The sequence below is a fragment of the Alligator mississippiensis genome, chromosome 3 (genome assembly GCF_030867095.1).
Source record: "Alligator mississippiensis isolate rAllMis1 chromosome 3, rAllMis1, whole genome shotgun sequence".
Lineage (NCBI taxonomy): Eukaryota > Metazoa > Chordata > Crocodylia > Alligatoridae > Alligator > Alligator mississippiensis.
The window spans coordinates 299,933,595-299,959,042 of NC_081826.1; the positions used below are offsets into that span (position 1 = coordinate 299,933,595).

Genomic DNA, 25,448 nt, shown 5'->3' on the forward strand with positions numbered 1-25,448 from the left:
CAAGGAGCTTGTGGGTAAGATGAGAGAGCAAGGCATTATGGGTAAGGAGCAAGAGCAGCAGGCATTGTGGGTAAGGGACATAAGCAGGGACACTGTGGGCAGCAGAGCAGGGGGAATTGTGGGTAAGGAGCAAAAGCAGTGGGCACTGCGAGTAGGAGTGAGAGCAGGGGGCTTGTGGGTGGGAGGCGAGAGCAAGGCATTATGGGTAAGGAGCGAAAGCAGGGGCCAAGCCCAGTAGACACAGGCGGCGCAGGGCACGTCAGAGAAAAGCAGCATCTTTATTGCGCGAGCGCGCGGGAGCGCGGCGCTGCCGCACGGGCGCCCCTAAGCCCCCATCGCGGGCTCCCAGACCCGCTCCCGGAGGAGGAAGGACCTAGCCCAGGAAAGGAGCAGAGGAGCAGTCTGCCCAGACAGCGCCTCCAACCAGCTGAGTAGCAGGCGGACGGACGGACACCTGGGCAGACACAAGTGAGATCCTCGGCTGCTTCCTGCCCCTTCCTCCGTGGGCCGCGGCTCCGCCGCTTCCCGGATGCGTCCGCTCTTTGGTACCGGCTGTAAATGGAGCTCCCCCACCCCCTTCCCCGGCTCAGTCCGGTCCCTGGGCGAGTAGCGCGGTGGCCTCGAAGTCCATAGCTTCAGCCCATGCCCCCCGCCAGACAACGCATGGCCGAGTCCAGCTGCCCCCAGACCCATCCTGGGGGATTGTGGGGGGCTCCACCTGCTTCACGGGGCAAGGCCACAGGGGAGCAGGGTCCTCGTCCATCTTTGGTCGGCATCGGGGAGTATTTCAGCCTCTTCTCTGAACGTTCAGGGACATGCAGAGGGGATCGGGCCGGACAGCTCAGGGCATCGGAGCCGGTCCCGCCGGGGACAGCACCGGTGACGCAGACAGGAGCCAGCTCCCCACAGCCCCCGGCCCTTGCCCACACAGGGGCTGGCATCGAGACCCGCTGCAGGATGAGGTAGACGTGAGGACTGTGCGGCTCGGTCCTTTCTTTGGTACCTTGGGGGTCTGCCCCCGCACAGCTGGGCCGAGCCAGGATGGCTGGGGGCCGGCGCCGGGTTTAGCGGGTAGAGGTAGAGCCAGGTGCCCCCCCGGCGCCCGCGGTGAGGTATTTGGCAATCTTGGCATGGGGAAGGGGAGTGTGGTGAGGGGGGTATGCCCTGGGGTACAGCAGGGCGGGGGCCCTCCGCTGCCCTTAGGACCTCCCCCCTGCATTCAACCCACTAGGCCCCGCCCCTCTCATCCCCCAGGTTCCACCCCTTGCATTCAACCCACTAGGCCCCGCCCCTTATATCCCCAGGCTCCACCCCCTGCACCAGTTCACTAGGCCCCGCCCCTCACATCCTCCAGGCCCCACCCCCTTGCATTCAATCCAGAAGGCCCCGCCCCTTAACCCCCAGGCTCCACCCCTTGCATTCAATTCAGTAGGCCCCACCCCTCACCTCCCCCCCAGGCTCCATCCCCCACATGCATTCAACCCACTAGGCCCCACCCCTCCCATAGGCTCCGCCCTCCACATACAGCACTCTGGACCCAGGCCAGTGTAGGCTCCACCCTCCACCAGACCCCGCCCCTTCCCAGTCTCCAGCACCCACAGAGGGATCCCCCGCCCAATGGGGGACCAGTGGAGGGAGAACAGCCAGGCTCAGCCCAGCCCACATCCCTCTCTTGCACGCACGACTTTGTGCCCTGCCTGCCGCCCTTCCTCTTCCTCTCGCCCCGGCTCTGCCCTGGCTACCATCCACGTTGGCTTCCCGGGGTGATTGGGGGTCACGGGGGCACCACGTCAGTGGGGGGATTGCGTGTGTGCACGGCTGTAGCAAGAGCGCGTGCATGCGTGTGATGGAGGGCAGCGTGTGAGTTCACGCATGTAACGGATTGTGTGCATGCATGGACAACAGTAAGTGCATGTGTGTGGGGGGGGTGTTGTACAAGTGCTTGGAGGTACTGGGGGGATATGACAGGAGCAAGTGCAACATGTATTGAGGGGGTATTGTGTGAGTGCACGCCTGTCACGTGGAAGGCATCACACATGCTTGGATGGTGCCATGCACATGTGCATGTGTGTGTATCGGGGGGGAGGTGTGTGTGTGTGTAAGAGGCCTAGCACCCTGTGTGAGAGGGGGGAGAATGGGGTGGGTGTGACAGGGAGGGCGGTGTGTGCATGTGTGTATGTGTGTGTATGAGGGGGGTGTGCCTGCACCAGAGGGGTCATTGTGTGTTTGCACACGTGTGACAGGCAGGGGAGGACAGCATGTGTGCGACAGGGGCTGGCAAGGGGATTATGTGTGTGGGCATCACGGTGAAGAGACTGCATGTGCGTAACATCTTGTGCATGAGTGAGTGAGAGTGTGTGCGTGTGCATGTGTGTGTGTGTGTGTGTGTGTGTGCAGGGGAGGACACTGGGCAGGGGTGCAACAGTGAGGACAGAGGGTGTGCATGATCATGCCCTGTGGGGAGGTGTGGCACACAAGCCTGGCCATCACGTGAGCGTGCAAGGACAGCCCGGGAGCTTCTCAGGGTGGAAGGGCACACGTGTGCCATGCAGGGCACAGGCGTGTGGCTCCCTCCACCCCACTATGCCTCAGCTCAGTACTCAAGCAGCCGAAGCCACCGCCAGCCCAGACCTGGCCCCGGGCAGTGGACTCAGAGCCCCCAGCCTGGCACCAGGCCCCCGGCCCAGGCAGGTGGGGAAGGAGGTGGCAGAGGCGAGCGGGTGAAGGCAGCAGCCTGGCAAGCGTCCACGGTGTCCCCGCAGCAGGGTGGCAGCGGGTGCTCCACTGGGCATAGCTCAGGGGTGCTTCGTCCTCGGGTGCGAGGGAGGATGGAGGGGTGGGGGCTGGGGCTGGCGGTCCCCCCCGCTCACGGCGAGGTGCTGGCGGGAGTGTGGCTGTGGGAAGAGGTTGACAGCAGCTGGTTCTGGGAGGGCGCTGGGCTTGCCCGCCCATGGGTGTTGCCCCCGCCGGCGCTGCTGGGGGCTCCGGGCACCGCTGGCCGGCGGGCGAACAGGACACCTGTGGGCAAACACACGGGTTATGGTAGCCCTGGCACAGCCCCACGGCACAGCCTCCGGTCCCTGAGCAGGGAACCCCTCTGCATGCCCTCCCCACCAGCCCTGTCCTACCCCCAGCTCGCCCCACCTGGGCCTGGTGCTTGGGGAAGGGGTGCGGGGCCGTGGGGCGGATGCAGGGGTTGTTTATCCAGCCTGACCTTTGCAGGGAGTTAAATATTTAACTGCTGTCAGAGCCAGTGTCAGGATTTAATTGGGACAGCTCAGCGGGGTGGGGAGGCGGCTGTGGGGGGCCACGGGGTGACCCACTTAGCCCAGATGGGAAACACGCATGCACACACCACACAGTTGCACACAAACATACACACACATATATGCACATGCATGCACACACACACTGGTAAGCATACACGTGCCTACACATACACACATTCACACACACACACACATGCCCTTAGACATGCATACATGTACACAGGTGCATACATATGTACACACACATGCACATGCACACACATGCATATGCATACACACAGCCATATGTGCATACATATGTACACACAGCAGCATGCACGCACACACATGCACACACAAACATGCAGGCATGCAAGTACACATTAGCATGCATGCACACCTACACACAGAAACATGCATGCACACACAGTATGCGTGCACACATGAATAAGTATGTGCACACACAAAGCATGCATGCACACAAATGTATACATATAAGCAAGCATGCATGCACACACATGCATCCATGTGCACACACGCACATACACAGGGATTGAACCTATGTGCAGATTGCTCCCCTCCCTCTGCCTCCCCTGGGCTCGCTCACCTCCCCTGACGGCCACAGACCTCAGCCCAAGTGCTCACCCACCACCCACTGTGGGGCCCACGGGCCCAGCTCACATCATTGGCAGGGGCCCTTGGGCTGGCTCAGGCTCTGGGCTGGGCACACACTGCAGCTTTGCCAGCCCAGAGCGGGCCAAGCCCCTGGAACCCAGAGCCATGGTGAAAAAAGCCGTGGCAGCCGAGCATGGCGGCTCCCTGTGCAGCCCTAGGGTAGCACACTTGGGTTCGTGCCCCCTCCCCAATGCTCAGCAGCCGCCATGGAGAGCCGCCAGGGAGAGGCACTGGCGCTGCTCAGCTCAGCCCACCCCACCCAGGACCAGTCCAGGACTGGTACCCCCTGCTGCTGGCTGAGACAGTGCCTTGGCAGCACCGCCGTCCCCAAACAGAGGGAAGGGAGGGGCAGAGAAGACACCCCCACCTGCCCGTCCACCCGCTCCCAGGAGCAGCCACATCCCAGGCGTCCCAGTGCCTCCAACACCCCAGACCCCCCCGGCACGGAGCCAACCCCGGCGCCGGGCTCCCAGCGCTCGGCCCCCTGCCCCCTTGCCCCCACCCCGGCGCTCTCAGCCCTGCCACTTCATTACAATGGATTTTATAGTAAAGACATCAGCTCGCAGGAAGGACTCGCCGGCCCGGCAGTGGCTATAACTTATTGGATTTCCCGGCCGCAATTACACGGCCCAAGCAGCCCTTCTATTTACCTGTGTAGACAACTCCATTTATTTCTATTGACATGTTGATGCTGCTAATACCTGTGGTGGACAGGTTCAATGCAGTCTCCTGTCTGTCATCTGCGGAGGGGGAGGAAATACCGATATGAGCACGGAGAGAAACAGAGACGAGATGGGGGAGCGCCGGAGGGAAGGGCCGCGGCCCCACGGCTCTCTGCTCCTGGCCTGGCGTGAGGCTGGGTGGGTCTTGGGGGGGGGGTTAACACGGCCCAGAAGGGGCAGGCCACGAGTGTGTCATTGCACACGTCCTTCCATCCATCCCTCTTCTCTGCTGAGCACGCATGCCCTCTATGTACCCCCCCGGCCTCCCACCTCTTCACAGCGGCTCTCTCAGTCCCCCGTTCATCTGCAGACGTGCTGTCGTCTGTCTGCCCATCCACCCCTCCCTGCGCCCTTCTCCACGGGCGTAGAGCAAACGCCCCTGATCGGGCTGGAAGGGAGCTCCGGAGTCCAACCCCTGCCTGAGGCAGGATCAGCCCTGTCCAAACCAAATCCATTATCTAAACCCTTGGTAAAGCTACTGTCAACCCTGACACCTGCAGTGTTTCTCTAGCTCCCGGGACATCACAGTGGTGGGTCTCAGCAGGGGTCCTGCAGCACCCTGGGGTGCCGCAAGATCCTTTTAAGGGTGCCGTGCAGCATTGAGTGTGCAACCACCTGCCTGGGAGTCACACTCAGAGATTGACCGTAGGAATACCGTGTCACGGGCATCTTCCCCATTGTGGGCTCGCTACGTGTTGGCCATGGAAGAATACCTGCCCTACCCATATGTTGGAGCCAAGCAGACACAGGTTCAAGCCCCGCAGATGGCTGCAGCATTCCCAGGCCCCTCCATAGCAATCCTACCATCTCCCCCACCGCAGAGCAACACGCAGCAGAGGCACCGGCACCTCCTGGAGCATCCTGGGGTCTCCCTTCCACGCACCAGCCAGGCCCAACCCTGCTTAGCTGTCAGGCTCTGGGCAGCGCCTGCACCCCGGGGTGCCCCATAAGGCCCCGATGCCCCCGCCTTGCGGCAGGTACCTCGGCTGCCGATCTTGACGCTCATGGGGAGCTGGGAGGCCATGGCCAGGAGGTTCTGCTGCAGGGCGTGCTGCACCAGCCGCTGCTGCTCCTCTGCCATCAGTGCCATCTTCTTCTCGGGGGGCTCCCCCGTCTCCAGCTTCTCCCGCAGCTGCTCCAGCGCCGCGGCCTGGGAGGCGGCTGCCAGGTGGTGCCCCGCCAGGCTCACGGGGATGGTGAGGCGCCCAGGCACCGCCGCGGACAGCAGGCCATCTTCTGCTGGGATGAGGCAGGGCGGGGGTTCAGGGGGTGCGGGGTGGCACCCCTATACCCCCAGGTAAAGCCCCCCAGAGCTGGGCAGGGCGATGGGAGCACCGGGCATAGGGGCTCTTGGGACTCAGATGCCATGGGGTGGGCATCTCAGCCTCCCTCCACCATATTGCCCTCTCTTTGTGTGGCCGTATGGACAGCACGGGCCAGGCGTATCCTGGGGGCAAGCCTCTCTGGGCAGCCCACACGCACCGGTACCCAGAGCTGCCAGCTCTCAGCCCCGGAGAAGCGGGACCTGTCCCCTCCCCACCCACCTTTCTTGATGGCGTGCACCTGGGCGAGCTGGCTGCAGCCGTGGGTGGCAAGGGCGAGGGCAGGCACGGGGCCCTTGGGGGAGGCCAGCATGGCGGGCGTGCCCACGGGCGAGTAGCTGAAGAGCGCGGCGCTGAAGCTCTGCCGCCGGCCCTCCCGCCGGTTGCTGTCAATGGCGGCCTGGAGCTCGCCCGGGGAGCTGAGCGCTCGCTTCTCGCACTCGTAGGGGTACAGGTACTTCATGTACCTACGGGGGGCACGGAGGTGTGAGTGAGACAGGGGAGGTGGGGACCCACTGCCATGCACATGTATACAGACACATGCATGGATATACATGTACCCACACCTGCTCATGTGTGCATACATATGCATGTGCACACATTTGCACGCACACATGCACACATGCATATAGACACATGCACAAATTCGCGCACGCACATGCATATGCACACATGCACGCACACATTCACACACGCATGCACTCAAACACAAATGTGCACCCATGCAAACGCAGGCATGCACACATGCTAGCACACATACATGCATGCACATGTACACGCAGGCACATACATGCCTAAGAACTAGCAGCTCAGCCCAAGCTCTGGGCTGAGGATCCTGATGCCCAGGTGGCCCAGCCTGGGCTCAGGTGAGCAGGGCTGTAGCAGCGCTGCCCTTCACTCCTGCACAGCGGCGGTGCCCGGAGAACCCGCTCAGTAGGGAGGTGCACCTGTGCTAGGCGCTGTACAGCCCAGGCTGCAACCTGGCAGGGGCAGAGCTGAGGGTACGTGGGCAGCCCTCATGGTCATGATGGAGCCACCCCATTCTCTTAATACGGTGCCCGAGCACAGCCATGGTTTCGTGGCCAGGAGCGAGCGGGCAGCAGGAGCCATGCCCAGGGTTCATGAGCCCCCCCGTCCCCCAGCCACGCAGCTCACTGGGTGCGCAGGGTGAAGGCGGCGCTGGTGATGGAGGTGGGCAGGTTGAGGCCTTTGGTGATCTCCCTCCAGATCTTCTTGTTGATCACCTCCACCAGGCCGCCCTTGTCGGTCACCAGCCGGTACAGCGTGTACAGGTCCAGCACCTGCTTGGCCATGATGGGGATGCGATTCACGGGCGTCCCTGGGAGACACGGGGGGAGAGAGCGTGGCACGGGGTGAGGGGCATGAAGGCAAGAGCCAGCCATGTGCTGACACATAGGTCAGCAGACCCCGGGGACTCAGCTCCTGTCCAGCAGTATGGGGTCTAGGACACACAGCGGGATGCTCTGCTGTGTCCCCACACAGCCGCAGGCACACACCCACCCCAGGTCACCGTGGGCAGCTACTGGCATCTGGGACACTGGCCCACGGCGCTGGAGCGTGAGCACACGTGCTGTGTGGTGCTGGAGGAGTGCGCGTGTGTTGTGCTGGAGGAAGCACGCGTTATAGTGCATGGTGTGTGTGTGGGGCTGCACTGGAGGGAGGGAGTGTGTTGTGTTGTACAGAACACACGGGTGTTGTACTATGTTGGAGGCAGCGTGTGTGTTGCATCGCAATGCGTGTGTTGTGTTGTGGGGAGCATGGTGCTGTGTTACTGTGTGTGTTGTGTTGTGCTGTCAAAGGGAGCATATGCGTTGTGTTGCATTGTGTTGTTTTGTATTGGTGGGAGGTTGTGTGCTGTGTTCTGTATTGGAGGAAAGGCAGGCGTGTTGTGTTGCATGGTGCTGTGTGGGAGAGAAGGCAGGTGTGCTGTGTTGCATTATGCCGTGTGGTGTTGTGCAGAGGGAGTGTGTTGTGTTGTGTTGTGTTGTGCAGAGCTCGTGTGTGTTCACAGGCCAGAACGACTGAGGCGGGCTGGGAACCCGGCCCCACACCTGCCCCTGCCCCCGGGGGTGTCGGGGAAGGCCCCAGGTGCCAAGGTAGAGCCCCGGGGAGCTGGAGCTGCAGCGGGGTGCAGGGTGCATGGGGCAGGGCTGGGCATCGAGGAACAACCGGGATGGCACAACCCTCGGGGACCCCTCAGCCAGCCTGGCCTGGCACCCCAGGACCCCCTGGGCCGTCCAGCACCAGGTCCCCCCAGCCCTGAGCCAGCAAGTGGGGCAGTGCACGGGCATCCAGGGACCAGGCTGGACAGAGCAGCTGGGGCCCCCGGATGCCCCTCGCCAGCGGGGCCACGCCAGCAGGCACCGAAGCCCAGGCCTGGGGGTGGAGGGTCCTGCCAGTCGCCCCTCCATGGGGCTGGCGCCGGCTCCAGCTCCAGGCAGTGCAGGATGCTGAGCCCCGATGCCTGCCCCCCCACAACAGGCAGACAGCAAACCCTGGCGTCCCGGCTGCCGGGGGCCAGGCCGCGCCGCCTCGCTCGGAGCCCCCGGGCGGGCGCTAACGAGGGCCGCGCCGTTCGCCTTCCCCGGGCGGCTGCCCCCCCACCTCCCCCGCGGCTGAGATCAATTCCAATAATCCTGCAGCATCGACAGCGCTGCCAGATATTCAGGGGCTAATTACAGCCGGCCCTGCGCCCCCGGGACCAGCAAAGCCCTGGCGCGGAGGCTGCACGGATGGCGGGGACACAGAGAGACCCCATCTCCCAGCACCCCCATAGCCCCCTCTGTGCCCCAGCACCTGGGCACAGCTGGTGCCCTTTGCCCTTTGCCCCCAGCACCCCACAAGCAGGCTGCCCTTGCCTCTCTCCTCCTGCTCCCAAGGCTGTCCTGGGGCATGGGGCACAGGCCAGCAGCCCCCCAGCCCTGCCCGGCTCCAGGTGCCAGGGCTGCAGGGCCCCATTCGTGTCCCCCAGCCGCCACGAGGGGCCCTGAGGCCTGACCTGCCATCATTAACCTGTGCTTTGCCTTTGCAGTTTTATGGGGCAGCCCGGATTTATGGTGGCAGCCCTCAATAGGCAGCGAGAATTACGGCCGCTGCGATGCCGTAACTCTCCGGGGAGGCGGAGGGAGCGTCGTGCAGCCGCAGCCCTGGGCAGAGGGACCGGCCCGGGGGTGAAGGGTCTGGGTTCACCTGGGGGAACAGGAGCTGCTGGGGAGGGGGCAAATCTCCCTGCTGCCCCCGGCTCCGATTCCCCCCAGGACCCGGGGAAAATCATGATGCAGTGCGAACATTTCCCTCTTGCAGCATTTCTTCCTGACCCCCGCAGCCGCAGGCAGAGCCTGCCCTGAAGCATGCAGCTACCTGGCTCCTGGACCGTTCCTAACAACGTGGTTGCTCGCAGCGCTGGCTGCAGCTGCGACGTGGAGTCACCAATGCATCCCCTTTCCGGGACAGGGGCCTCTGCAGACCCCTGGTCATGCGCGGGCACCGGTGCCAGCTTGACCACGGTCAGCTCAGGCAGGAGCCGCGTGTGCCAGCCCTGCTGTCGCAGCTGCTGCACTGTTGCAGCGATGCAGCGCCCGGAGGTCACGCCAATGCCTGGTGCCCGGGAAGCGAGGCGGGCGGGGGTGCCCCGCATTCATCCCGGCCTTTCTTTGGGCGGCGGTGGCGGTATCGGAAAGCCATCCATTTGCCTTGCAGAGGCTGTCACGGGCCCGCTTCCCACCTCAAACGAAACCGTCACTCACCGCAGCTTTCCCGGACCCTAATTTATGGCCCCGATATTGGCTTGCCGGCTGCGCGGAGCCTGACAAATGAGCTCCTTTTATTCCTTGGCTGAGTTCATTTAACTTTGTTGTCTGGGCGGCCTGGCCGGGGGTAGGAGTTTGGGTCCTGCATCCCCCCCACCGCCGCCGGCATCTCCTCGAAGCAAAGCCTCGTTGCTCCCTGCAACGTTGCAGCTTCCCGGTCCCGGGACAGCTCAGGCGTCCCGCACAGAGCCCAGCAGCCCTGCTGTGGGCTGCTCCATCATGCCACGGCTGGGGTGGGGGGTCTGGACCCAGCCAGGTGGCACCAGGCAGGGTGAGGGGGTCTCTGTTTCCCACAAGCTTCTCTGTGCACAAGAATGGGGCTCGGGGGGTTGCCGCTGCACCCATCCGCCTTCGCCGGCACGCTCCCTGGGTGCAGAATCGGGGCCCTTGCGCTGGGCAGGGGCCGCAGACACGGGATACTGCTCTCCTGGGACGGCCCAGTCCCACCCTCCCCTGCATCACAAGGGGAGTGAGTTTGCTGGGGCTCAGCCCAGGTGCAGGGACCACCCCCCGCCTCCCTGCTGGCCCCAGACCCGAGCCGGGAGCCTCGTCTCTGCCTCGGATGCTGCACGGACCCCAGGCGAGTGATGGCGGGGGGCAGTGGGGTGCAGCTCTGGGGCCGGACCCTGCCCAGGGCTTTCAGGTTGGAGGAGATGGCTGACCCCCCCGCGTGCACACATGAAAATGGGCTGTCATTAATCTCGGGGGCGTCTCAGAGCGGCAGGGGCCTGCAGGCACAAAGGGACCTGTCGGGGCCCCGCAGAGTGATGGCTCCCTGCGCCGGGCTGGAGAGGCGCACAAAAGCCCATTCAGGAGGCGCAGCCATTGTGGGCCGACAATTAGCTCCGGCGTGATGGATGGAGGGGAATTATCGGCAGGGTTGGGAACGGCTGCGGGGGGGGATGCAAAGCCCGGGGGAGGCCGGATCCTTCCATCCCATCCTGTGCCCGGCCCGGGGCACAGCCGCGTACAGGGTGCCATCCCCGAGCTGTGTCAAGGGGGTGGCAGCTGGCACCTGGGTGCATCCACTGAGGGCAGCTTTGCACCCACCCCACTGACCTCAGCACCCTAGCAGGCGCTGGGTGCATGCAGGAGGCTTGCTGGGAGCCCCTGGCAGCCAAGCACCCCGTTCCGCCTCGTCACTCCTCCCTGCTCCACCCCAGAGGCAGCTGCATCGCTGCAGATTCGGAGCCGTCCCCTGCCCTGCCAGCCATGGCACGGACCCCCCCAGCCGGCATGCACCCCCTCCCATGTCGTGGGGGGCAGCACAGGGGCCGTGGCTTCGCAGGGGTTGGGGGAGGCAGCGGGTGGCTGGTGCGAGGGCCCATTTCTCAGCGTGGCTCATCTCGGCGCCCCGCTGACGGATGGAAGGGGCTTAATTGCTCCGACAAGCAGCGAGCGGGACGCGGCGGCGGGTTCATTAGGGCTGACAGCGGGCGCATCAATCCGCCGCGGCCTCAGGGGGGGTCTGAAGGCCCAGTCCTCTGGTGCGGGGGGGCCTGCGAGGAACGGCCCCCGCGGCTCGGCTTAGCCCCTCACGGCCCCCATCAGCACCGAACCCCCTCTTCGTCGGCTCCCCGTCTGGCTACGTTGGGCCCCGTGTGCACGTGCACGCAACCTGGGTGCACACGGGAGTCCTTTCTAGTGGGGAAACGGAGCCGGGCGTGCAAGCCAATCCAGCCGCCCGTGTCCCTGCCTCCCCCCTCCCGTGTCAGCGCCCGGCAGCTGGTGATGGATGGCGCCGGGGTCAAAGGGCACCGTCGGGGTCATGACCTGCTCAGACCTAACGAGGCAGCGCGGCCCAAGCTCACTTTCAAGCTTGCGGGTGGGGAGCTGGGGGGGCGCCCTGTTGAGGGGGCTGCGCCTGTGAGCCAGGACCCCCCCCCCCCCCCCCGTGCCCACGGGGGCTTCGGGCACACGTGTTCCCCCTGCCCCTCCCTTGCCAGGACACGGGAGCAACACGCAGTCGGCTGGGTGGGGACCGGGGGGGCTCACCCATGTCTGTAGTTCACGAGGAGGTGATGGATGGAGCTGGGGTTGTGCACAGATGTGTACACACATGGGTGTCGTCCCCACCCCACATGGGGTGCACACATACCACATGAACATGCCCACACGCTCTGCTCCCCCATGCGCACACATGCACAAATGCACATTCACACGCACACTGCTCCCCCATAGACACACACCACGCACGTGCACACACATATGTCCTCTGCTCCCCTATACACACATACACACACATACACATCCCCCACATATGCACACACATTTCTTCACATGCACAACACAATTTACACGCACGCATACACACCCACACCTACAACACTGAACACACACACACATGCACACACTGCTCCCCCATACACAAACACACTGGTCCCCCATACACGTACCACACGTGTGCACACACATGCATACATACTCTGCTCCCCCATACACATATATACACAAATGCACATGCACATACACACACACTGCTCCCCCAGACACACACACATGCACACACTGATCCCCCAGATACATACGCAACACACACACACGTATACGCACACATACATGCTCTGCTCCCAAAACACACACATGCACACACACAAACACACATCCCCCGTATACACTCATACACATTCTTTCACATGCACAACACAATTTACACATGCACACATACCTACACCTACAATACTGCACACACACATGCTGCTTCCCCATATACACTAATATGCACAAGATAATGGATGAAATTTAAATAATTCCTCCCCAACATGTCTACAACACCTACCACACATGCACGCGCGTGCGCGCACACACATACACACACATTCTCTCATTTCCACAAACACACGCGCACATTCTCTCACAGGCAAAGAAAGAGAGGCAAAACCCCTGACACACTCCCCTAGGCAACAGGCAGACATAGTCACCCAGGCGTGGCCCACACACCAGAGCACACCCCCACATCATGCACACACACAGCCAGACACACCCCCACATGCAGCCAGACACCGCTCACATAGCTAACTCCCAACCACACACCCATCCCCACAAACGCCCCTGTGCCCTGCCTCCCCCGCAGACTCTACACACCCTTCTAGAAACACATGTGACCTCTGCCCCTCCACACCCAGGTGTACAAACACACATGCACATGGGCGGGCAGAGGAATGCCCCCACCGGGTCACCCATTCAGAGTCACACGTGCACGCCGTCTCGCTCTGGTATCCCCGCGCCAGAAAGGCACAGCACCTCTCTCCCCTGCATGCATGTGTGCATGAACACCTATGCGTGCGCGCGCACGCACACACACGAGCCGGGGCGGAGACACAAGGTCAAGCAATAAAAACTTTCAAGGTAAACACTGACATTCCTCCGCCCGGCTCCCACGCAGGGCTCCGGCTGCTGCTTCTGCTGCCCTCTCCCAGCCGCACCCCGCACGCGGCTCCACAACCGGGGGCGAGAGATCTTCTTTGTCTCTGGACCGCAGCCACCTCTGGGGTGGAACGGCAGTCTTTATGATGCTACACAAGTGGCGATTTTCCGTGATTTTTCACAACATCTACGTGAACGACTCGCAACGTGTACAAGCGCCCTAAGGCTGCAACGAGGCTCGCTGCCCACCCGAACCTGGCAGAAAACAAGCAGCCCTTGGAGGAACGTATCAGCTAGCATGGCCTTAAGCTACGCTGCGGCTGAGACACGGAGAAGTGCCTATAACCTGGGAGCAGCACCCTAGCCCCAAAAAGGTCGCTCCTCCAAGCATCAGCTAGGCTTGTTCCTGCTGAGCTTGGGAGAGAGAACAGGAGCCGAGGGGTTACCTATGACCTAGTGCTCCTCTGCACCCCCGGCTCCTTTCTCTGTGCACTTCAAAGTGCACACGCATGCAGCACCCCAGCCACATGCTGAGTCCCCTCCCTGCCATGCTGAGGCCCTGTCTTGGCCACCGCAGCCCCGTCTTTTCAACCAGGGAGCCACGGTTGCCCATGCCTGCCATGCCCCAGAGCCTGGCACAGCCCCCAGCCCGGAGCCAGGGGCCTGCCCAGCTGCCTGGTAAAGGGGCTATAGCCGGGCAGGCTCCATTTCACCACCCCTCTGAGGCTGTTTCACACTTGGGCATCTTCAAAGCCCCTGGGCAGGTCCTGTTCTCCTCCCACTGCAAGGAGGGGGCCTGCGGGAGCAGGAAGAACCAGTTTCACGGCCCAGCGCTTGGATAAATATTGCTACAAAGGAGGGTCATAAATCCCCCGCGCCTTGCCAAGCTCCCTCCTCCGGCCAGCAGCTGCTCTGTCTGCCCCCAGCCCAGCCCCCAGTCCCAGCTTTGCCCCCCGTTGTGTGCCGCATGCTCCCTCCCCAACCCTGCTGCCATGCCCAGGGAGGAGTATCCACCCCCTGGCCGGCTCCATGTGCTCCCCGTGCCCACGCCGACCTCCCAGTGCTGGAACAGACCTGGAGCAACAGATGCTTTGTGTAGGTCCTACATAAACGACCGCCCTCAATACATCTGCTCCCAGGACAACAGCCGTGCGTGGACCTTTCCAGAGCCCTTCACAGGAGAGTGAATCGGGCTGAAATGCAGCCACCTCTGGGGTGGAACGCGGCAGGCGCAGCAGCTTCGGCCAGGATGTGCGACTCCGGGCACGCGGCCGGGACGCGGGCACGAAGCCCCCAAGAGCTGGGGTTTCAGGATCCGGGGTGGGGGGAGCAGAGACAACACTGTCCAGCACAAAGCCTGGCGCAAGCAGAGAGGCTGCTGGGTAATTAGCATCCAGCGTTGGAGTTAATTAGCTCTGGAGAGAGAGATAACGAACCTGCACAGCTGCCCTTGTGTCTTGTCTCTCCCCTGTGATGGCCAACCCCTGCGTGACACGAGTCTGCCGGGTCTCGGCTGCAGCCCAGGCACCCTCCTAGCAGACAGCAAGCACCAAAGGGTGTGTGTGTGTGTGTGTGTGTGTGTGTGTGTGTATGTGTGTGTGTGTGTGTGTGTGTGGGGGGGGGGTGACAACCCCCCCCCCAGCAGAGCAGGCCCCTCCACCCGCCCTGCGAGCCCGCCTGGCCTTTCCCCGTTAATTAGCAAAGCATTAACCTCTGCCTGGGGTTGATGCGCTATCGAGCGGCGTGTTCATTAATCCAGATGCTGGCAAAGAGCCCTAATTAATCCGGCCCCGTACGCGGGGGCCCGTAATTGTTCCCGGCCGGCTGGGGAGGGGGGAGAGAGGGCAAAGGTTAAAGCATTTATCGAGTCCCCGCGATTGTGGCAGCGGCCTGGTTTCCCCGCTGGGGGCTGATAACACGGCTGCACTGATTTCCGATGAGGGGGCAGCTGTCCGTCAGGGACGGTGCAGCCCCCCCGGCCTCCCGGCGCGGCTGGGACGTGACTCGGAGCTCCCATCCGCGGCCCCCTGTTATCCCAGCCCCCGTTGCACCGGTTAGAGCAGAGCCAGCATCCCCAGAGCACCCTCATTTTAGCCTGGAGACAGATGCTGGCGGCGCTGCGGCACCCCAGGCTGCTCCCCCTGCCCGTACCTCGCTTCTGCATGAAGCCGAAGAGGTCGTCCAGGAACTCCTTTCGCTTGGGGTCGTCGTCCAGCTCGTACAGCTGCAGGGGAGAGAGGAACAGGGGTCAGGCTGGCGGGGCCGGGCACGGGGGATAGGGGAAGGTGCCTTCTGCTGCATGCCCTGTGCCCTCTACTGCCAGTGGGGAGTCTCCGAGTGCTGACACGGGTCTGGGCTTGAGCCCCTCCAGCGGAGAAGGGCTGTGAGCCCAGGCAGGACTCCAGCTTCTTGGGCAAGTGCCCAGGGCTGCTGCTTCCTGCCCCATCCGCCTCCCTGGTGCCCGAGTCTGCCTCCCCCGTCGCCCAGCGCTGACCCTGGCTTGGATTCCCCGCTGGCTGCATCGAGACCACAGCACCGGGACCGCAGCGCCCGCCCAGGTGCCCATCCCTGCTCTTGGACCTGGGCTGTGGCGCTCACTCCCCACCACTGCAGCCTGTGCTGTCTCCAGCGCCCGGCGCCCTGGCACCTGCTGCCCGTGGAGAACTTGTCACGGTGCTAAAGCGTGGCCAGCATCCAGCTCACCGCTGGCCTGGCAGCCAGCCCGATGCTGGTGCCGTGCCAGCCCTTTGAACGCCCTGCCGTAGGGCCCCAGGGCACCATGCCGTGCTCAGGGCAGCTCCTGTGCTCCCAGCTGCAGGCTGGCAAAAGGCTTAGATACCCCCGAGGTGCTCAGACACCCCAGCACGGGGGAGGCTAGACAGAGAGACAGGCAGGCTGTGAGGACAGATGGGAAGGGACATACCTTGGGTGTATGGGGGTGGATAGAGAGAAGGGCTGGGGTGCAGACAGACAGGTGGATGGATGAGCTGTATGATAATAACAGATGAGTGGATGGATGGATGGATGGATGGATGGGTGGATGGACGGACAGACACAGACTCCCCTTCTCTTTCCCACAGCCCAGGAGACAGGGGGTTTCTCAGAGTCGCGACCACGAGCCACCCACCCCCAACGTCACGGTGCAGCATCACAACAGGAAGACAGAGCCCAAGCAATTGTGGGCACAGCTGTCATGACACGGGCACACGGCAGCCACAGGGCAGGGACCTTGTCATGTCCTCGTGTGGCCACCACGGAGCAGGAGCAAAGCCGTACCCTGCCGTCACATCACGTCATGACACGAGGCATGATTGTCACGACAGGGTTTGCAGCTATTGTGACATGGGGAGTCTAGCTCAGCTTGGACATGCAGCTGCCACGGAGCGGAGGTGTAACCATCCTTATGTCCCAGGGCAGCTATTGTGAGGTGAACCCCCAACCTTTGTGTCATGGGGTACCACTATCATGATATAAGCCACAGTGATCATGACACACAACTATTATGCCACAGTGTGACTATTGCCACATGGACAGCAAGGGCCATGCCTATACCATGCTATGTATGACATGACCATCACGGCATGGCACCGTGGCATGCACCCATTGCAATGTGTCATAGCAGGAGGTGCTGTCATGACATGATGCTGCTATCACGCTGTTAACTGGGTGCATCAGACGATGACATGTGGCTATCGTGGCATAGTACCACTGTCACGACATGACACAGCTACCACGCAGTGGCTGACCAATCATGACGTGAGCCGGTAACGTGTGGCTATCATGACATCTCACTGTTGTCATGACATGGCACTGCTATCATGACCCAGGCTGCACCAATCACGCCATGCACCCATTGCAACATGCATCTATCGTATTGCCACTGTCATGACATGGGGGCTGCGGCAATCATGCCATGGGCCTGCTACGGCATGTGGCTATTGCACCATGGGCAGTGATATCACAACATGGGGCTGTGACAACTGCAACGTGGGGGCACGACTGCTGTGCTTGGCCACCCGCATGCTCTGGGGCAGCCTCCACATCACAGGGACACAAGTGTCATCCCCAGAGGGCAAAGGACAAGCCAAACGCCACGCAGCGAGATCACTGAGCTCCGTGCCCGTCCATCAGCCACCCCAAAAGCCCCAGCCCAGCCGATGCTGCCTCTGCCTGGGGCTCCTGGCAGCTGGGCTGTTTGCTCAGCGGGGTCAGAGCCCTTTGCTAAGGCTCGGTGCCAGCCAGGCTGCTGACACGGTCTGGCAGGGAAGGCTGCCCTGGGTACACACACGGGGAATCCCCCAACAGGGCTGAGAAAGGGTCTGGCCAGGAGCTGGGTGTCGGGCCCGGCTGGCAGAGAGCACGGGGCTTCCCATGGGAAGCTGTGACGCTCCGATCCCTGGGGAACCTCCAGATCAGGGTAGCCCTGTGCTGGGACTGCGTCTGCAAAGGCAGGGGACGAGTTTGCTGTGCATATGCCAAGCTGTTGGGGAGCTGTGGAGCGGCCTTGTTCCTCCCCAGAGGTGGCTGCATGCCAGGGGAGCGGGGCAAGGGGGTCTCTGGGCACACACGGTGCTTGGAAAAGTACCCCAGCACCAGCAGGAGGGACCAGAGCAGCGTCCAGCTTGGACCCCTCTAAGTAATGAAGGAACGAATCCCCTCCACTGCCGGGGTGGGTTAGGGTTAGGGTCAGGGTCCTCCCTCCCAGACCTCTCTGGACAGGGTGAACAGCACCTCTGCCACCAAGGCGCTGAGCGCTTTCCTGAGGGGTCCCTTCCTTGCACCCCAACCATCCTGCTGCAGCTCTTCCCCACAGCATGGAGCTGCTTCATCATTTCAAGACATGATTTGATGCCCCGGTGTCATGCTGTCCTGCTCCCTACAGTGCCATCTGCCCAACCAGGCCCTGCCAGCCTCCCCACACATCTGGGCTCTGGAGGAGCCTGCACATCTGGCACTGCTGCGGAGTGTGTGCACAGCTGGATGGCGGCAGAGGCACCATTGCGGGTGGGGGCACTGCAACCGAGAGTAGGGAGCCGTGGGGCACAAGTCGAGGTACGGGCACGGGGGTTTCAGAGCCAGGGCATGGGGCCAGCCAGAAAGGGAGCAGGCAGAGAAGCTGGCTGGGGGAAGAAGGGGGATGGCAGAATCACGGGGTAGCTGGGCTGCCGGCCCCTCCGGAGGTCACATCTAGTGCAAGCCCCTGCCTGAGGCAGGCCCAGCCCTGTCCAAACCATCCCAGGCACATCCTTATCTGACCTGTTCCTAAAACGACACCGTCACCCCGCGGCACAGCTACCAGGCCCACTGCCCAGGGACACCAAGACCCCCAAACCTGCCCCAGGTAAAGCCAGGGGATGAAGGCATCAGTGTCCTGCTGTTGCATGGGGGGTTAACATACACTCCAGAGACCCCAGAGAGAAGTCGTGCCCCCAGTACAGAGGAAGGCAAATCCCCCAGTCTGGACCAGTCTGACCGGGGGGGGGAAATCCCTTCCTGCCCCCAGTGCAGCATTGGGCTGAGCCTGAGCGCAGGGGCAAGACCCTCCAGCCAGGCCCCTGCGGGGTTGGTGCCAGCAGGAGCATCGGCACAGCCCAGCCCCAGCCCCAGCCTGGGCTGCAGCAGCACCAGCACCTCTGGGGGAGGCTTCAACCCCCCCCCAGTGTAGCAGCAAGAGGGGAAAATAATTCCTTCCTGACCCCACGCGGCAAACAGCAAAGCCCAGAAACCGGGGAAGCACCAGGAACCCTCCCCCCTGCCCTGCAGCCCGGGACAGCAAGCAGAGCCCACCCCTCACCCCCTAACTGCCCAGCCAGGGCTCCCCCGGCTCTGCCCCTCCGTGACCTTGTCCCAGAGGCTGTGACCTTCTGGCACGACGAAGCCAGTGGTGGACTCTGCTCCCTTCTGCTGCTGCTGAGCACGGTCCTCTCCCCAGACTGCCCAGGGAAGGGGGGACTCTCCATCACTGGAGGTGTCCAGGAGAGGCTGGGCAGGGATGATCTGGGTGCAGCGATGCCCATGCTCTGCTGTGGGGATTTCCCAGGCTCCTGGGCTGTGCTGGTTGCCCTCTTACCCCTTTTTTGCTCCATGTGTCAGGGGGTTTGAAGCCTTCCTCAGGGGCACGGGGAGCCCTCTGGGCTCCTATGAGCATCCCGCTGCCCCAGGGACAGGGCTCCTGTCATGTCCCAGCACTCAGCGTGGGGACCCTGGGCTCCCAAATGCTGCTCTCTGCAGAATATCCCAGGCATCACGGCTCGACTGCGGTGCAGAAATATCTAACACCAGCACCGGGACCAGCTCTGTGCGCCTCTGCGTCTTGGGGCCTTTCCAGCAATGTTGGGGACTTTTCCCAGCCAGCTCCCAGGAGATGGGTTGGGGCCAGCGCTTGTGATACACAGCGGGGGTGAGACACACTGGTGCATTGCACACCTGTGTGGGGCAGCTGGCATGGCAGGAAGACCCAGAACCAGGGGTGCTGGTGCCCGGGGAGTGCCAGGACCACCAGGTATCCCTCGGCCACCTACACCCTTCATTGCTCCGGATCCCCACGTGTATTCTTCCACCACCAACCCCCACCGCTGCCGGGATCCCCACAGGTGCCCAGAAGGGCACTCACCTGTGTGCAAACCCCGGACTTTAGAGCTGTCCTGGGGACAAATATTTGCACTGGCTAGTGGGGGAAGGGAGGAAGGTGGAAGGGGACTGTGCCCCAGGCAGAGAGAGTGCCCCCCCCCCCCACTCCCCAAGCCTCCAGCAGGTAGCAGGAGCCTTGGACCTGGCAGACTGGGATGGCACCGACCCTGAGAGCAGGCAGGGGATGAAGGGGTTAATGCCACGGCCGCTGAGATCTCCCCTCCAAGCAGTGACCAGGGCTGCACTTGCTTTGCAGGGAGCTGATGATCTGGGGGGGAGCGCAGCACGGCAGTGCCAACCTCTGCAAAGGGGCCATGGCAGTCTCTTTCCAGGAACGTGCCAGGGATGGGGCTTCCACCCCAGAAGAGGCTGGAGCCCAGGGGGTGTGCCTGGTCCCAGGGCCACCGTGCTGGACCAAAGGCTCTGCTGTGGCCAGCACCGAGACTCCTTGCTGGCCTGGCACTGCTACCAGGCAGCACAGAAAACCACGCCAGCCACCGGCTGGGTGCCCCAGTGTCCTGGGAGGTCCCTGCAAGGTCCAGACTAAGACATCTCTGATCCAGGCTGCATGCAATGGATGTGCTCATGAATGGGCTTTGGGGAAGCTGCTGCCTGGGTGCATTTCCCTGCTCTGCTATGCCCCATGCCTGCATATGACAGGGTGGTGGAGCCCCCTGCATCCTAGAGGAGAGGAGGCTCCTGGCTGCGGTCTAGCGGGAGGCTGTGGTGGAAGGGGATGCTTGACCCAGGACCTATCGATGATACGATAAGCACAGTTTGTCCCATGTCACCGAGGAGTGATGGATGGGAGACGCAGCTGATTGAAGGGCTGGGGGCATGGAGGGGAGGCAGGTGTAAGGTGCAGGTGCCTCTGCAGGGCTCAGCACAGCTGGCTCAGCCATGCCAGTGGGCATGGGCAACGGGTTCATAGATGTTAGGGTCGGAAGGGACCACAATAGATCATCAAGTCCGACCCCCTTGGGTTTGCCAAGCCCCTTCCCCTCAGCCTCAGCAGGACCAGGCCACGCTTGGTGCTGGGCAGCTTTGCAGTGAGGGACCCAGAGCAGGCAGCGGGGTAAGCATGCACAGTGCACCACATACGCTTGTTAGTGCATCTGTGAGCTGTATGTGCATGAGCACGTATGTGTCCATGTGTGCTAGCATGTCTGGGAGCACTGGGTGTACCAGCCACATGTGGATATAAGCAAGTGAGTGTAGGCATGCATACATGCATCTCAGGGGATCTGCGGTGGGTGCGTGCCAGTGGATCTGTGATACCATTTGTGCATCATGAGAGTGTGTGCATGCGGGGCATGTGCATGCTAGTCTGTGGGTGTGAGCAAATCTCTGAGGCTGTGTGCACATATATCATATAGTCATAGAGACGTGGGGCTGGAAAGGACCGCTGGAGATCACATCTAGTCCAAGCCCTGCCTGAGGCAGGATCAGCCCTGTGCAAACCAGCCCGGACAAACCCATTGTCCGACCTCTGAGCAAAACTACCAGCACCCCGACACAGCCCACACATCACACCCAGACCCGCCCCAGGGAAAGCAGGGGGGCCGCGGCAACCAACGTCCTGGTGCTGCAAAGGGGGTCATAGATGCTCCCGTGCCCCTGCTGCAGAGGAAGGCAAACCCCCCAGTCCAGACCAGTCTGAGCAGGGTGGAAATCCCTCTTGACCCCAATTTAGCGTTGGTCTGACCCTGAGCAGAGGGGCAAGACCCTCCAGCCAGGACCCTGTGGGTTGGTGCCAGCAGGTAGTGTAATAGTGCATGTTGGTAGCGGTATGTATGACAGTGAACATATATGATGTGTGTATTGGCGGTGGTATATGCATGCGATAGTGAATGTGTGTTGCTAGGGGTACGTGTGTGCAATAGTGAACATGTGCACTGGTGGTGATGTGTGTGTGACAATGAATGTGTGGGGGCTGAAAGTGGAGCATGCATATCCTAGTGTGTGGTGGCATTGGCGGTGGTGCCTGTGTGTGCTGGTGGTGACAGGTGCATGGCTGGGCGGGCGGTGGGACGCACGTGCCTTGGCAGTGTTGCATGTACGTGTTGGGCAGGTGTCCCAAACCTCGCCCTTCCCCTTCTCAGTGCCAGAGGAAGAGGACCGCCCGCGGCGTGTCAGCAAAGGGCATCAGACCGCGTCAGAACGGACCGAGATGTGCCGCACCCGGGACCTGCTTTGGACTTGCCCCCTGTCCATATATGACCGTGCCGGCTGTCTGGACAGCCCGCCAGGAAACCCCAGCACATTGTTGGCAGGACACCAAGGCCAGGGGCCTCAGCGTGACCCCAAACCCTGGACCGATGCCTGCACCAGAGCACAGGATGCCGGGAGGGGGGGGACAGAGAGGACCAAAGCGCTGGATCAATGCCCCGGCCATAAAAGTCAGAGCCCTGGCAGGAAAAATGAGCGCGGATCGAAGGGCCGATAGAGGCGGCCGGCGGAGGATGAAGAACCATTGAAAAGAAACAAAAGTGGGCAAGCAGGGATGGATGGCCGGGCCGTGCACAAAGGAGCCGGCGCCGCACCCTGGCCCCGACAAAACAGAGTCGTTTAAAAACCAATTACCCTAGCGCACGCCATGGCAGGTCCCCCCTCCCTGCTGGACATAACTCACCCGCATCCGCAGGATGGGGGCGCAGAGGGTGCACAGAGCCAGGCGGGCAAGGATCAAGGTTTCCCTGAGCCCCGCGGCAGCGGGAGGGGAGTCCGGAGGCAATGGCAGAGAGGCTGGGTGAGCCTGGCACCCAGGTGGCTCAGCAGCACCCTAGACCAGTGTGGAGCAGAGCCCTGTAACAGCTCGTGTCATACGCAGGGATGGGGCATATGAGCAGAGCTAACCCCAGGTCAAGACAGCCGAAGATTGCCAACCCTGTCCCTCAGCCTGCCTTGCAGCGGGACACGGGCCCACGGTGCTGGACGCATGCCTGCCCGGTTCAGTGTCAATGTGGGGGTTCATCAACTCCATCTCCAGCTAGGCTGGTGCACAGGCCAGGCTGGCTCCAGGCCGATGGCTGGGTCATGCCACGTCCTGCACTGGGGAACTCCACCGGAGCTGCAGAGGACACGGACCAGGACACATCTGCAGGTGCTTTGGGAGCAAATAACACCTCCCGAAGCTCTGAGCGTGGACTTGGACAGGGGAGCTCGACGCACGCAGAGAGAGAGCTGGGTTTGTACAGCACCTGGCGCGAGAGGGGCAGAGAGCACACCAAATAATAGCAACTGAGCTACCAGCTGCCTCAGCGGCAATGTCGCTAATAGGGACGGAGGTGGGAAGAGGCCTCCAGGCCACAGACCCCTGGGCTGACAGCTAGCTGGACCCCCAGAAACACAAGAGGCCACGTCCCTTCCCGTGCCGGAGGCTGGTCTCTGGGAAGGAGCCAGACCCCGCGGCAGGAGCTCCTGCTCCCTTGGCCCAGTCCTGCTGTGCTCAGTGTCTCCGGGCAGAGGGAGGGAGAGAGGGAGGGAGGGAAACCCCCCTGCTCCAGCAGCGAGGCCAAGCTGGGAACCAGCCACGCGCTCATGGGGAAACACCTTCCGGGCCCCGGAGCACCGGGGCGTCCGGACACGGCCCCCGCAAGGATTGCGTTTCCTTCCTCCCGGCCCCGCCGCCAGCCCACAACGCTCCGCTGGTTCCCCATAAACCTGTCTCGGCGCCGTTCCAGGCCCCTGCCCTGCTGCCGGTCCGGAGGACTCCCTACCTGGCTGTGTTTGGAGCTGGAGCAACACCAGCATATCCCATTTGCCCCGTGAAGATGACTCGGACACACTCAGCCTGGCTCAGGTATAGGAACATAAGGACATCAGCAGTGCCAGGCTGGTCCATCTCGCCCCCCTCCTGCCCCCATCCTGTGGCAGGGGTGGATGTTATAGAGGGAGAGCATCGAAACGGGCTTCTCTAGAGTGATCTAACCCCTATTCAATACCATCCCACCAGCGTCCACCATTATGGGTTCAGAGATGCCAGAGGAAACATCTCCAGCTGTTCTGTTCAGGAGCCATCAGTAGATCCAGCATCCACGAATGTGTCCAGGCCCTTGCTCTCTGCCTTCCCCCCTCCTGCGGCGAGGAATTCCACGAGTTCACGACGCGTTGAGTAAAACAGTCCTTTTCGCTTGTTAGTCTTAAACCCGCCACCTACTCATGTCAGCGGGTATCCTGGGAATTGGTGAACAACAGGTCCCTGGTCACTTGGTCCACAACCTTCATGGTTTTATAGACCTCTGTCCTATCCCCCTTCAGCCTTCTCCTCTCTGAAGAGAAGAGAGGGTTTTATCCTGGGTCTTATCCTGGGTTTTTTTAGTCTCTCCTGATCTGGCAAGTGCCCCGGGCCCCCGATCATCTTGTTTGCCATTCTCTGGACTTCTTCTAATTCTACTACACCCCTTTTGAGATGTGGCCAGGACTGCACACAAGCGCACAAGCTAAGCTTGTTCCACCCCAGGTGGCAGAAAGCACAAAGGAGCTTGTTAGCAAATGGAACATGGGGGCACCCTGGGCACATGCACGTGCCTGGGTGTGTGTTGGTGCACACATATGCTGGTAGCAGCGATGATGTGTGGCCTTGCTGCTGCTGCAAGCTGATGAATGCATGCATGTGGGGGGGTGTTGGTGTCTACGTGTGCTTGTGCTCGCTGTGTGCACAGGCTGGCAAACAGGGATGTGGCAGTGGGAGTTGTCTGCTGGGAGCTTTTGTTGGAGAATGGGTGAGTGGGTGTGTGCAAGTGCATGCAAATGTGTGCACATGTGTGTTAGTGAGCTGGGGAGTGTGTGTGAAGGAGTGCAAGTGTGTGTGCTGGTGAACATGCTGGTGAGTGGGTCAGCAAGCAGATATGGGTAAGAAGGTATGTGCGAGTGTACTGATGAATGCATGAGTGAGTGCACGTATGCACACAGCCGTGTGTGTGTGGGCTAGTGAACCAGAGACTGCTGGGGATGGGGGAGTGTGTGCTGGGTAGTGCACTAGTGAGTGTGCCAGCGAGAGTGAGGGGGTGAGTGTGTATGTGTGCTGGTGAATGGGTAAGTACTGATGAGTGTATGTGCTGGTGAATAGGTGAGCAGGAAAGTGTGTGTGTGTGCTGGTGAACAAGTGAGTATGGGTGAGTGTGTGCTCTGGTGAGTGTGTGTGTGTGTGCTAGTGAATGAGTGTGGGGGTGAGTCCATGTGCTGGTGAATATGTGCATGGTGGTGAATGGGTGCGTGTGCATGCTGGTGAACAGGTGAGTGATGGGTGCTGGGACCAGGCAGGCTCCCAGCACGCGCCCCCCTTTCTTGGCTACCCCAGCCCAGAGGGGCCAAACTGGTGATGGGCGTCACGCACTCAGGCACAAGTCTGGGGCTGGCTGGAGGGAAGATCCTCTGTGTGCCTGGTCATGCCAAGCCTCAAGGAGCTACGGATGGGGCCCCCTTCACCTCCCAGCGAAGTGCGGGCACCTCTGGGCACAGCACGGCAGCTCTTCTGCGGCGTGCTTCACCGGCGCTGGGAACGCGGTGACAACGCAGCCCGTGTCTGGCTGGGAGCACAAAGGAGGAAGGACAGGACCCCCGGAGCTGGAAGCCGGCCAAGCCGCCAGCGCTTGCAAAACCTGCCCCCAAGGCTCAGGGTCAAGGTTCCCGGGCAGAAATGAGCACGAGGCC

The 25,448-nt window shown here is 62.1% G+C and overlaps 1 protein-coding gene across 2 annotated transcripts in view; it reads right to left on the minus strand.

Annotated features, from left to right (window-relative positions):
• Positions 1–2,785: 2,785 nt before the first annotated feature.
• Positions 2,786–25,448, minus strand: part of ARID3C (AT-rich interaction domain 3C) — a 43,327-nt gene continuing 20,664 nt past the window's right edge. The window contains exons 2-7 of one of the 2 annotated variants that reach the window (XM_059725329.1): positions 15,315–15,387; positions 7,123–7,306; positions 6,190–6,434; positions 5,627–5,884; positions 4,574–4,663; positions 2,786–3,018 (exon numbers count right to left, since the gene is read on the minus strand). In XM_059725329.1, the coding sequence (XP_059581312.1) occupies positions 2,867–3,018; positions 4,574–4,663; positions 5,627–5,884; positions 6,190–6,434; positions 7,123–7,306; positions 15,315–15,387 (1,002 nt within the window). In that variant the 3' untranslated portion in view covers positions 2,786–2,866. The remainder of the gene's footprint in view (positions 3,019–4,573; positions 4,664–5,626; positions 5,885–6,189; positions 6,435–7,122; positions 7,307–15,314; positions 15,388–25,448) is intronic. The other variant, XM_059725330.1, reaches the window with a different exon arrangement.